Source organism: Pygoscelis adeliae, unplaced genomic scaffold (genome assembly GCF_000699105.1).
Source record: "Pygoscelis adeliae isolate BGI_AS28 unplaced genomic scaffold, ASM69910v1 Scaffold106, whole genome shotgun sequence".
Classification (NCBI taxonomy): domain Eukaryota; kingdom Metazoa; phylum Chordata; class Aves; order Sphenisciformes; family Spheniscidae; genus Pygoscelis; species Pygoscelis adeliae.
Window position 1 is genome coordinate 4,767,609 of NW_008824939.1, and position 12,887 is coordinate 4,780,495.

Sequence of the window (12,887 nt, forward strand, 5' to 3'; positions counted from 1 at the left end):
AGCAGCTGTAGGCTAAGTTATTCTTATGGACATCTGGAGTTAGGTCACTAGAAGTTGTTTTGTTCAGACTGGACAAAACACTGTCTGCTAGAGTAAATATAGGCAAAACCCCCTTACCTTCATCTAACAGTGTTGGAAGAGTTGTAGTTGCCAAATCCTTTTGTCTCTTAAGAGAGTCAGATTATGATTCCCTTATGCTGAGTAGCATTTTCCCATTTAAAGTAGTCCTATTAATATCAATGCAATAGTCATATAAATATCTACGCAATTAGAGAATAGTATTATCCGAAGTTGGCAAAGAGAATAAATATGAAAAAATTATCTTTCTTACACACTTTCTCAATAGGTGGTCTTCTGCGTATAAGAATTGGGCCCTATTCCTCCAATCTGACTAGTAGCAAAAAACCCAAAATCCTATGCAGAAACCCTGTTAGATCAATTTAAGGAATGAGGAAAAGACGACACCAAGTTGTTTACTGTTCTTTTTTTGAAACACATTGAAGTTTTTTTTAAATTAGGAAGAAATCTCCCTAAAAGCTATATTTAAGCCTCAGCTGTATATTTGGAATATGCTATGCTATGTGTAGGAGAAGCAGCTTTTTAATAGACTTTTTTAGAGGATTAAAGGTTGGATTTTCCTGTAATTTACAATGGAACTATGTGAATGATGCATGATTATTAAAATCTGAGAGAAGTTATCCTATAAGGCATAAAATCTTGTTTCTGTTCTTTCTTCAGCTATTATTGTGTACAGGTTGCCCTGGACCTGGAAGTGCAGCAAACTCCTAATGAAGTTCATACATGCTGGATTAAATACCATAGCTATGATTCTTGCAATTGTTTCTATGGTAGCTGTGTTTGAATACCACAATGCCAGGAACATTCCTAACATGTACAGTCTGCACAGCTGGATTGGGCTGACTGCTGTTGTATTTTATTCTCTCCAGGTCAGAATCTAACTGTATTTATAAACAGGTTGTAAATTTGAAGAACATGTTGAGTAATTCAGGCACAATAGGCCCTCACTAATACACCCTAACTACTGGGATACCCATTTTACATTCTGTGATTTGGCAAATTAGCATGTAAATGTGCAAATACTGGATCCTTGACTTCAAAGAAAAATGTATTTTAAAGCATGTTTTGTTTATTTGCTGGGATAATGGCAGTTTATTTACTATCCAGTTATACAGTAGTGTGTTTCTAAGCTCTATAAACTGCTGAAGTTAAAGCAAGTGATTTGGTTTGTTGGCAGCATATTTAAATACAGTTAGACCTTTTATTAAGGAAGTCTCAAATGTTTTTCTTTTTTCCAGCTATCATAATTTTAAGTAGCCACTTCTTGGCCTCAAGACTTTTGTTTATCAGCAGAACAAGTGCAGCAGGGAGCAGCGCAGATCTAAAGGATCTGACATCTGAATGAGCTACTACTGGCTAACCAGCTTTCCTGAATCAGCAAAGCTTTGATATATGTTCATGTGCATGCTTTTAACGGCTCCTATTGGCAAAGAATTAGAGTTATCATAATCTAAAATGAGCTAACTTAGTATGTTTTGCATTTGGCATAGAAGATCAGGCATGCCCTGACATTTCGTGTACACATACAGATGTGATGTTTCTGCATATACATTCTGAATTCCTATATTGTGTTATTACACTATGGAAATTTATTTTGTTTCTTCAAATTGTGATTCTTAATTGTTTTGCCAAAACACTAAAAAGAAAAAAATAGACTTAATTATCTGGTGATCAAGCACAGAAAAGCCCCAGCTGAGCGATTTGGGTTCTGGACTTTTACCCTTCACTGCTCAGGCTAGGAGGTAAAGGAAATAAATAGAGTTGAAATAGTGTTTTTAACACTTAGGAAAAAGAAAGCATATTGCAGCGTTGCTGAGTATATTCTTTATAGTTGAACAACAGCTAATGAATAAGAAGGAACAGTGTTAAGATTTCCTTGTCTTAATAATGCAGTTATTTCAGGGAAATCTGTGCTGCCACTATATCATCAGCACTTTTCCTAATGGTTAAGATAAAGAATTGTGAATAAGATCTTAATTCTACTTTTCATTTTGCTACTATAAACATGATCAATGGCACTTAATGCCTTGCCTGTCTCATCAATAGAACTTGTGGTGTTACTTCCTCCAAACTGGGATACAAGTCTCCAGTCAGAGACTGATGTTTGTTAGGCGATTGAGCACTATTGTTAAAAAACAGTCATAAAGTAGTATCTCTGTTAATAGAGAAGACACTTGGCATTTGCCAGAAATGGTATGTCCATCTCAGAACTGAAAAATTATTGAGGGAATGCTCACAAAATACTATACCTACAGGAACAATAGTTTAAATTTATTGTATTTAAGCCAAATGTATGTTAATACAGTATAGCACAAGGACATGAATTTAAGAATAGGGCAGAAATGTAAAATGGAGACTGCCTCTTGGAAAGCAATGTCTCTGGAAAGAAGTACTCAAAGACGACATGAAGCTCAAAATGAGTTCTCACGATGCTGTGACAACAGGAAAAGTAAATTCTCTAGTAAGAGATTATCTTAACCTCCATATATGGCATTGGCAAAACTAATCTGAAATACTATGGAATAATTTTTTTTTTAATGTAAAAAAAGAGAAAAAAGAAGCAAAGAAAATCTGGAAAAGTAATTTGAGAGTTGGAAAAACTATCTTCCAGTGAAAGACTTAAAAAGCTCCAACTGCTTAGCAGATCTAAAGAAGATTAAGAGATGACTTGATTATGGTGTATTAAAAAGCTTCCCAGGGAGGAAATACCAGGTTCTTTAATCCAGCATGGAAAGACAAAACAAGGACTAAGACTGGAAGTTAAAGCAAGATGAAATACAAATTCATGCACTATTTCTAATTTAGCAGCAGGGGTGAGTAACGGTAGAACAAACTGAAGGGATGCAACCTCAACATGACTGGGCAAGCCTGTGATGGAAACCATGTGACACGATGGGTTATCTTCCGTCACAAAATTAGTGCTAATGGGAGGACTCATGTCCCCTGAATAACTTCACACCATGCACACACATCTTCATTCTGTAAATGCCAACTGATTATTATATGGAGATATAGACCATTGATCTTCTAAAGACATGTGCTTTAATTTAACAAAAACTCTAACACGGCAAAATTATTTAGTCTACTCAAGTCAGAAGGTTAGACTGCCTTGAGATCTTCATTTATGTGTAAATCTGTAACAGAAGCAGAGAACAGGAATTGAAGAGACTGTAAAAATGTAGCTACTCACACCTTTAATATGTTACTGCATTAGTTACACTGAAAACTTGTGTTTCCAGTACTTGCAGTGGCAGTTTTAGCACTACCAGTAAGTTTGGACACTGATATTAGGTGGGATTATTTATAAAATATTTCATTTCTGCTTCCCAGGTGCTAATCCAAAATTATTGCTTTGGTTTTGAAGAGAAACATATTCAGAAATAAAAATGCCAATTCTTTTCAAATTTGTACCTGAAGACATCTCAAAATGGAATTTTTATGATGATTTTTATTCTGCTTGAGAAGTGCAGCTTGTTTCCCATATAGCTTTAACTATGAATCTGTTTTCTGTTTAGCTTTTCTTGGGTTTTGCTGTCTTTCTGCTCCCTTTTGCTCCAGTTCCTCTCCGAGCAGCTCTCATGCCAATACACGTTTATTCGGGTCTTACCATCTTTGCAACAGTGATTGCAACAGCTCTCATGGGAATCACAGAAAAGCTTATATTTTCATTGTAAGTATTTTTTTTCACTTGTTTATTAAGGTTAATCATTGCAAACTGTACTTCCATTTTGTTTTGTTTTAAAAAGACCTCCTACCTAGAAAGAGACTGCTGTTTTTAGACCAGGATTGTCTCTAAAACAACTGACCTTTTCTTTTCCCCCCTTCCAAAGGAAAAATCCTGCATATAGTGCATCCCCACCAGAGGCAACTTTTGTCAACTGTCTTGGTCTTTTGCTTGTCATATTTGGTGCACTTATTTTGTGGATGGCAAGCAGGTCCCATTGGAAGCGCCCCCCAGAAGAGAATGCTAAAGTTCTGCGGCCCATTGGAGGGACTCCTGAAGGTGCAGAAGCAGAATCCACAATGACAGATGGTAGTAATGCAGATAAATCTGATCTGAGGATCAATAGTGAAGCAGCCAGAAAACAAAACCTCAAACTTGATGAAGCAGGCCAACGATCAACTATGTAAAGAAAATACACAGAATAACAGTACTATTACACTGCCAACCCCCCCCCCCCCCCCACCCCCCACCCCCCCCCCCACCCCGGTTCCTTCCAATTCCTAGTTATACTGATATATAAATAGGTTGGGGGTTTTTTTCAGTATGGCTTGCTCAAAGATACTCAAGTTTTCTGCATATGAATTTAAATTCCAGTAAGTCCCAAACATATTATATTGGTTCATGCTCGGTCCTCATTTAAAAAATGAGAGTGTGAATGACATCACATAATGGGAAAATCACATAATTGGAAAATGTTTTCCCTATCACTTTTTAATTTAATGCTTATATCTCCTATAGTCATGAAAAGTTAACAAGATTCAGACTAAATTTTGCTCTGAGTGATTTTGCAGGTTATGAATCAGAGTCATGAAGTATACCAGACAGCAAACTTTAGTTGGTCACACATAATTTTTCTGGTAATGTTCACTTTTTTAAAGCCCTGATTTCTCAAGCTGATTAACCCCCTCACCAGCTGCTAAGATCTATGGGATTTGAGGTCATTCAGCACTTTGCAGAGTTGCACCATAAAAACATTTAGTCTAAAATTTTGAATTCAAGAAAAGAAATGAAAGTTGGCCTGAAATCTTCATTAAATGTTATGTTTCCTTTAAAAAATTCTATGTTTTTGTTTGTTTGTTTTTTTTAATCAGAACACATCTGTTGACTTTTTAACCAACTCTACCAAATATATTGTATACAGACAACATTTGGCTTTGGATTATGTGTGATCACTCTAAGGAAATTGGAAGACATGCAAATGCAGAATTTGTCTTATTTGGAAAGCTATAGATACACACTTAGAAAAATATGTATTACTTAAACCAAGCCTTCCTTTTATCCCAGAAGGCAGCATTTTACTTTTGATAATCAAACTTTATTTGATTGCACAGTTCTATTGATTTATGGCACTAGACTAGAAATCAGGTTAGAAACCAGAAAAGACTGCTAGCAGTCTCACAGAAGAAAGGAGCTTGAAGTGAGAAATGCTTCCTCCAAGAAACAGCTGAGCTTTGCTGATTTGATTAAAACGCTACCCATTATCAGAAAGCCAATTTTGGTATCTCCACACTGGTGTCAAAATCATTATCGTCACGGGCATGAAGATATACTTTAGTCTATATGCAAACTATATAAACTCTATGACTTTTTAATTTGAAATTAAAGTGTTAAATAATGCAATTTGAGTCTCTACTGGCACTTTACTTTTATAGCTCTTTCCAGTAATCGGAGTGTTAATGTATTATGCTCATTCATTATTTTCACAGATATAAACAATACTTATTTTTTTTACTACTATAGAAGAATAGTTATACTAGATTATTTTGGTTGCACATGTCCAAAATGATGAGTCTTTCTATTATAATCTCTTGTAAAAGCTGCAGAGCCCACTACAAGTCCAAATTTACCACTGTTTGTGTTGCAAAATAAAGTTTCAGACAGCATATAATTTCCTATTTTTTTAAAGACTACATAAATTTTTATCTACTTCAGCTTTTTAAAATGTTTAAACACATTAAACTTTAGCAAATATGCAATTTTTGTAGTTCAGTGTTGTGTTAGTACAAAACAATTTTGGTCATGAGTTATTTTGGATCTTCTCTGACAAGAAGCACCTCAGTTCCTGTTATCTGATTCGTAATAACATTTAATTATTTGGTGAATGCAGTATAGAAAGCTAGCATACTAAATTATTTGAAAAACTTTTCTGCTGTACCATTTGGTACTCAAGGACTACACCCCAGAGTTCTATGTTTTCACTTACCTATGTTTGCAGAGCCACCTAGCATTGGTGTATTGTTTCATTTGAGAAAATACCTGCTTTTAAATGCCTTAGTGTAGAATTCAGGTATGACAGAAGGAGTACTATCCTACTGTGTGAACACTCCTCCAGTCCCACTATGTGCAATGGATCAGACAGCTTCTTCCCTGTTTTTCAAGTTCCATACAACTATCTCTTCCCTAAAATTGTTCTGCGCAGCTTCAGCATAAAATCCAAATGGTACTGATAGCAGCTTTCTGAGAGAAAAATAAGAGCACTTGTTTTACATTACATTAGTGCTCAACTGACATGACATGGTTATGTTATGCATCTTATTACAAATTTATATATTGAACATTAAGTAGGAAGAGGGATTCGCAGTAGCTTCTGGAGAACACTAAACTGTGCTGTCTTCTTCTGATCTTGTTATGGTCTGCTCAACAAGTCTGCTTTTTTCGTGAAATCAGTAAGCATCTTACAGCTGGTGGATGCACGTTTAGTCTTTGTGAGAGATGCTCTACTAACACTTTTGAAGTATAACAGATGAAGTGAATAAATGAACTCAACCAGTAATTGCATAGTAATTTACTATGCTAGCGTTCTATACTGCACTCACACAGGCAACAACATTTTAAGTTGGTACGTATTGGCCTGTTACTATGTCTCATCTACCTGTGAAAATGAGCTCATTCAATCCTTGCCGAGCACTAAGTCATCTAATAAAAGCATGTGTTTGTGTGGAAGGTAGTCACTTGTCTAAGGATTGTTCTGGAAGAAATTCTAACTGTACAGTGTATCGGGGAAAAAACCCACAAAATCTGTGATTTCTTTTGTTATAACACTGACTTGGATGTATTGAAATCAACAGCTTTTAGGTGAATGGTTCTACATGCTGTTAAAGTTAAGCTATAGTAACCAGTATGCCTTCTGTTTTCCATTTTATTCCATGTACTGTCAAGAGTAATGATACTTGAAAAAGAATGGTGGCATTTCTTCACTTCTCTATTCTGACGATATAAAACTAATTGAAAATCAAGGATTAGCAACCTTTTGAGGGTAGTCTGCCAGACTATATTTTTGTTATTCAACTTCGAGGTTATACGTGAGAGTAGAAACTCAGTGGGAGCTGGAAGATTCCATTCTGGGAAATTACTATAATCAGTGATATCTCATGTGTATGAGCTGTGGGCTTCTGGCTGCTTTGGTCTTTGGACGGTCCCCGTGAGATGCGGTAGCTGTGAGCTCCTAAACCTTGCTCAACCATGGTGTGTGCAATTTAAAACAGACTCAACAAGCTATAGTCTTTTGGTTTCTGTTCTAAGCTGATTAAAAAGGTCTTTAAGTATCCTTGCAACATATGAGGTTAGTTCAAGTGCTAAATAAAAAAATATAGAACTTTTGGAGAGTAACTTTCTCTGTAAAAAAACATATTCCTAAAGCTGCTTCTCAAAGTGGCCTTCCATTAACTTTCCTTTCATGCAATTTTTCTTACCTGTATTTATGTGTAATAGTAGCAAATGGGAAATAAAAAGGTATATTTTCAAATATATAAATAGAAGGTAGAACTCTAGCTTTTTTATCAGGATTTTTCTGCATGTTTGGAAATCTTCTACATTGTTATTTTTACAGGGACGTGATTGTAGAGCTTACATTCCAAATTTGGATTCCTATAAAAACATAGGAAGTTACAAAACCTAACATTAAAAGTGCTATTTTTTTAAGATGTCTGAAAAAAAATTATTTTTTTAATGTATTTACATGCTGTCATGCAGTACTGCACACAGAAGCAGAGCAGTGGTTTTTCCAACATTAATGAAATTGAGAAATGATGGTGCAAACTAGATTTTAAAATTGAATGTACAGTAATTACATGTACACTTCTTACTACATGTAACCAAGAAGATTGCATATGATATTGTAAATATGGATTACTTGTTTACATGAATATTTTATTGAGAGACTAATAGATATTGCCAAAATATTTTCTATTTCAGAAGACTCTTTTGCTTCTATGTCAGAAAATTCCTTACCCTGTTTCTAACTGTTCACAGGAACTTAAATAATTATTTTATTGTTTTGTTACTCATGGTACTTATTTGTAGATGAAAACAAATGTTTAATTACAATGTCTGTTTTCCTTATTCTTTTTTGTATGTTAATAAAAATGATTTTTCAAGCTTATGATACCACTGAGTACAGATTTATATTATGGTACTAAAATACAACTTTCTAACTTTGGCAAAAGATCAAATTATTCTTATGATTACTTTTTTGAAAACAGGAGGATAGTTGTACAAAATTTCTTAAATATTTCTTAATTCCAAGTATTCCTGATGATCTTCCTGATGAAATTTAGGTACTGTGTAGTGTTAGAAGTATAATCAGTATATAACGGAAAGTGAAGGAATTCACTGTATAAAGAAAGAATCTGTATTTCACCTTCTGATCATAATAGAAATTCCCCATAGCAGTTGTTAGAGGGGAAAAAAACCCAAAACTATCCTCAGTCATGAGATTGCCATAGCAAGTAAGGGAAGATCATTAATTCTGATGTATGATAGTCACATAATGCACTGTAAGATCCAAATACCTTCAGATAAATAACAGCCAAACTGAATGCAGAGCAAAAGTTTTGACCCCATGGAATCTTCTGACCCAGATTTAACATCTGCACATCAAGTTACTCATCAGTAGGTTATTGATCATAAAATGCTATAAATAGCAAAAACATCTATATGAACACATCTGTAACAAGTAAAAATTAAGGTATGTTCTTAAGCGTAATAATTGGAAGCTCTTCTAAAAGTGTAAAGCATAAACTGATTATTCCTGGATATCATACAGCTGTTGGCTGAAACTTTCCAACACCATCATCATCATGGAAGAGTAAAAAATAGTGTTACAATCATCAGTATAGCAGAAAACTTGCTGTATTCAAACCTGACAATTCCCTGTTGCTGATAACTTCTCTTAACTGTGTCCTGTAGGCTGGATTTTTTGGGGAAAGTTCTGGTAAATTAGTCCATATTTTTTCAATATGTTGATTATTACAAAATTCAATAAAAGCTCAATTGTATCCACACTTGAAAGAGGGGACTCAAAATTTTGGCAGGAGGACTGCATTTGTGTGGAGAAGTGTTTTTTGTAAGTAGTTGATGGAACCCTTGTAACTTATGTACAGATTTTTGCATTGTGTTATGGTATGAGCAACACTTTTGATCTGTGTAAGACTACTGGGCAGTAATGAAGGGTAAATTACTATACAGGAAGAGACTGAAGCCCAGGTCAAAAAAATGGATGACAACCATTCCAAGCGATGCGGCTAACAGAAGAGAGGAGGTTGAGAAAATCCAGTTACTACTGTACACATATCAGAATTTTTGTTGTAACAAAAATGACAAGGCCACAGCTAACTCTAACAGAAGAAGTAGAAACAACTGGTATAAATTTCAATGAGCTCACATGTTTGCCAAATATGGTGATCATAGAATACCAACCAACATATGTTAGCTTGGGGCTTGAGTTTACAGTCGAGTCCATGGCCATGTATACTGACTACCCGTTGGCTCTCACATTCTATCTTTTGCCTATTGCCAAGTCAAGCAATAGCCATAAAGAGAGTTATCCAAAAATGGATAGAAGTTGTGAAAATGTTTGCAATTTTTACTTCAATTTTCACTAGCATTTCATTCCACAAAAAAATTTCCATCTACCGGTACTCCAAGTCTGCAGGATATTATTAAATAGTGTGATTAATAAGCAGATTTTCAAATATTTTTGTGGCAGATGACCCTTCTCATATGTGTATACAATCAGTAATCCACTAGGTGGCAACCACTACCAAAACGGCCTTTGGCAGATGCTAGTCTATCATTGCTTTAGATGATACAATACAATGAGTCATCTGCCTTAAAATCAAATTACAAGATTAGTAGACATAAAACACACAGTCATGTCAAAATGTATATATTTAGTTTTATATTCTTTTAAAGGGCTTACTTAAAATACAGCATTACTTAATCTCTGATGTTGGAAATCGTTCTTTATTGTGCTCTAACTCAGACTTCTTCAACTCCTGTTTGTAACCTCTGTGCGAGTACAAGCTTAGTTAAAAGACGCCACAAAGAGAACATAAGAGCATGTAAGTTTAGGGATAAGCTCATATACAAGATACGAAAGTAGCAATAATTAGAAGAAAAAGGGGAACTTCCAGTACTTTTGCCATTTGATCTTGCAGTCTCGCATAAAATTTGACCCTGAAAAAGTGAACATTAGAGCCAATTTCAAATAACCAAAAAGTCAAGTTCTCCCCTCTGATACAAGCTAACAGCTTCTGTTCTTCATTTACTCTATTTGTGGATACTGACTTTGTAAGCATGTTTTCTGATATATTCCACTGAATATACTAAAAGCTCTTTTGTACATGGTACGCTAGTGCTACTGCTTGATCTGACTTGCTTACCTGTCCTCTCAGGCTGTACTGGAACATATTTTGTCTCCTATAGCTACCTACGGCAGTGATTTCTTGGTGTTAGTAACAGTGGGAGTACTGATGTAGAAAGGGCACTGTGGTGTTTCACAAAGCTTAGTATTCATGTTTAGGTCAATGAAGTGGCAAAATTCAGTATAATTCTGATTCTCCAGGACATTACTCTCATTATTGCTATGACTATCGGATCTGGTAGAAATATTATGTTAAAAGACCTCCAGTATAGGTATTATCCTAGCAATTCAGCTTGAGTGCTTGATCTTTTTGTTAAAAACATCAATTGCTGTTGCAATTAAGGGATAGCTCATAGATCACTGTGGCAATGGGAGCACTAATACTGTCTGGCTACTGCTTCTGAGCAGATATAAAGAATGGGATTAAAAATACAAGAAAATTTACGAGTGTTCATTGCTGTTATTACTGCATCTGTAATGAGGAATTTGAACAAAAGTTGAGTAAGACACAGCCCCTGAAATAATTTTAGTCTGTCCCAAATGCAAGACTTCCAATGGATAATAATTTACATAATATTACAATTTTGTTTCCTAGATGACATGACAATGCAGACAGAAGAAAACTTCTATTATGTGTATAACTATACATATATCTATATTTATGTGGATTTATTGTGGATACTGACTTTGTAAGCATGTTTTCTGATATATTCCACTGAATATGCTGAAAGCTGTTTTGTACATGGTACGCTAGTGCTACTGCTTGATCTGACTTGCTTACCTGTCCTCTCAGGCTGTACTGGAACATATTTTGTCTCCTATAGCTACCTACGGCAGTGATTTCTTGGTGTTAGTAACAGTGGGAGTACTGATGTAGAAGTGTGTTCAGTGTGTTCAGGGGCCTGAACACACTAATAAGCCTTAATGGCCCTGACCAGCCCCACCTGAGATCCTCACCCACACACCGCTGCGCATGAGTCCAGGGGCTCTGATTAAGCTCAACCTGGGTGTTTCAGTCCTTGCCTGTGCCCCATTGGGCCTGACTTCCTGGCCTGGTTTCTGTCTGACCCCATCACCACGGACCTGCTCAGTGATCACAGGACTCTGACCCTCAGTGGGTCTGGTTATGACCTGTGGATTGACTTTGCAGCATGACTGTCGATCTGCCTCAGCACCACAAAGTTGCCTGATGATGTTGAACCTGGTTGCCATTTCCATGCCTGCCCTGCTCCCAGCCAGCCCTCATTGCTCCCTGACAGCAATCTTCCTGTATATTCAGCCTGCACTCTGAACCGGATAGATCAGTCTTCACGGAGTATTTGCTGTAGACAGGCAGTGGCTTTTCCATCTATAACTATTTCTTCTCTTCATATGGTTTTATGGAAATACTTTGCTTAAAAAGCCTTAAAGTTATATTTTAGTTATAATTCAATACAAATAAAGGATGAGGTGTGTGGAGTGAACAAAGATGTTTGCTGGACAGTTACTCAATAAAAAATAGAGCACTTTTTCTTCTGCATTTACAGAGTGATACAAAATGATACATGTCACTTCTCCATACCTAGTAAGAATAGCAGCTGGAAATGTATGAGTATGCTGCTTAAAGTTTGGAGCACTGTAAAATCAGAGATAAATCTTCTCCTCACTTTATTGCATACTGTAAGCATAAGTTGGAAGGGCCTCGCAAAACAAAACTGCAGCAGCTTTCAAAATGCAGCAGTAGAAGACTTCCCAGCTCTTTTGTCTGTACTGACAGTTATCAGCTGGTGACTGAAAATAATGACTGCTGCCCAGCAAAGAAGGCACCGTTATACATGGATTTGGATGAACTGTTCTCTGCTACCAGGCAGTGGGACCCTGACAATGGCACTGCAAAAGCTTGGAAAGAATTTGCCTATCCATGAGACTGTAAGTGTATAACCAAAAGCAGTATTTGGCTCAAAGAATCTGCATACAGACCTAAGCACTGCTCTCCTATCCTCAAATAAATGAGAGAAAGTTCACAGGCAATACAGGCAGTCAGCCATTCCCACACCAACAGGGGTTCAAATCCCCCACAGTAGCGTTACTCCACTTTGAAAAAAGGTATCTTTAAGTAAGAGTTGCTTCCAGACTTTTTAGTGGACTTCAGAGACAGTAGAGTTCAATGTTATTTCGATCTCTGACTGTACCTGGATTCCGTACCTGCTTTTTCTATGAAGTCAAATATTCTGGCATAGAATAACGTACAGTGCTCATTTTGATTTCTTCCTTCGTAAGCCTACACCAGTCATCAGGGAGTTTTGCATACTCTGTTTGCGCCTCTGGAATTTTCAATTGTTACTCAGGTAGAAACACAGAAATGAATATAGAAACCTCTATCAGGGAATCTACACGTGGTTTGAGCTGTTCACAGCAATGCCCAGGTCTCCTTCCTAAGTTAAGAGGTGATTACAACCCCGT

The 12,887-nt window shown here is 36.2% G+C and overlaps 1 protein-coding gene and 1 long non-coding RNA gene across 2 annotated transcripts in view; one reads left to right on the top strand and one right to left on the bottom strand.

Moving 5' to 3' along the window:
* Positions 1–682: 682 nt before the first annotated feature.
* On the top strand, positions 683–4,246 carry LOC103918175 (cytochrome b reductase 1). Its single transcript, XM_009325436.1, has 3 exons — positions 683–947; positions 3,594–3,748; positions 3,909–4,246. Exons 1-3 carry the CDS (start codon positions 789–791, stop codon positions 4,207–4,209), a joined length of 615 nt encoding a protein of 204 aa, XP_009323711.1. The 5' UTR covers positions 683–788; the 3' UTR covers positions 4,210–4,246.
* Positions 3,156–12,887, bottom strand: part of LOC103918174 — a 34,280-nt gene continuing 24,548 nt past the window's right edge. Inside the window, exon 3 of the long non-coding RNA XR_663673.1 lies at positions 3,156–3,212. This is a non-coding gene — a long non-coding RNA (uncharacterized LOC103918174). The remainder of the gene's footprint in view (positions 3,213–12,887) is intronic.

Bases quoted from the DNA above. Each gene is read 5' to 3' on its own strand.
- LOC103918175 (XM_009325436.1), top strand. From the start codon at position 789: ATGAAGTTCATACATGCTGGATTAAATACCATAGCTATGATTCTTGCA. The intron at 948-3,593 runs GTCAGAATCTAA...TTTTCTGTTTAG, and splicing joins TTGTATTTTATTCTCTCCAG to CTTTTCTTGGGTTTTGCTGT. The intron at 3,749-3,908 runs GTAAGTATTTTT...CCCCTTCCAAAG, and splicing joins GAAAAGCTTATATTTTCATT to GAAAAATCCTGCATATAGTG.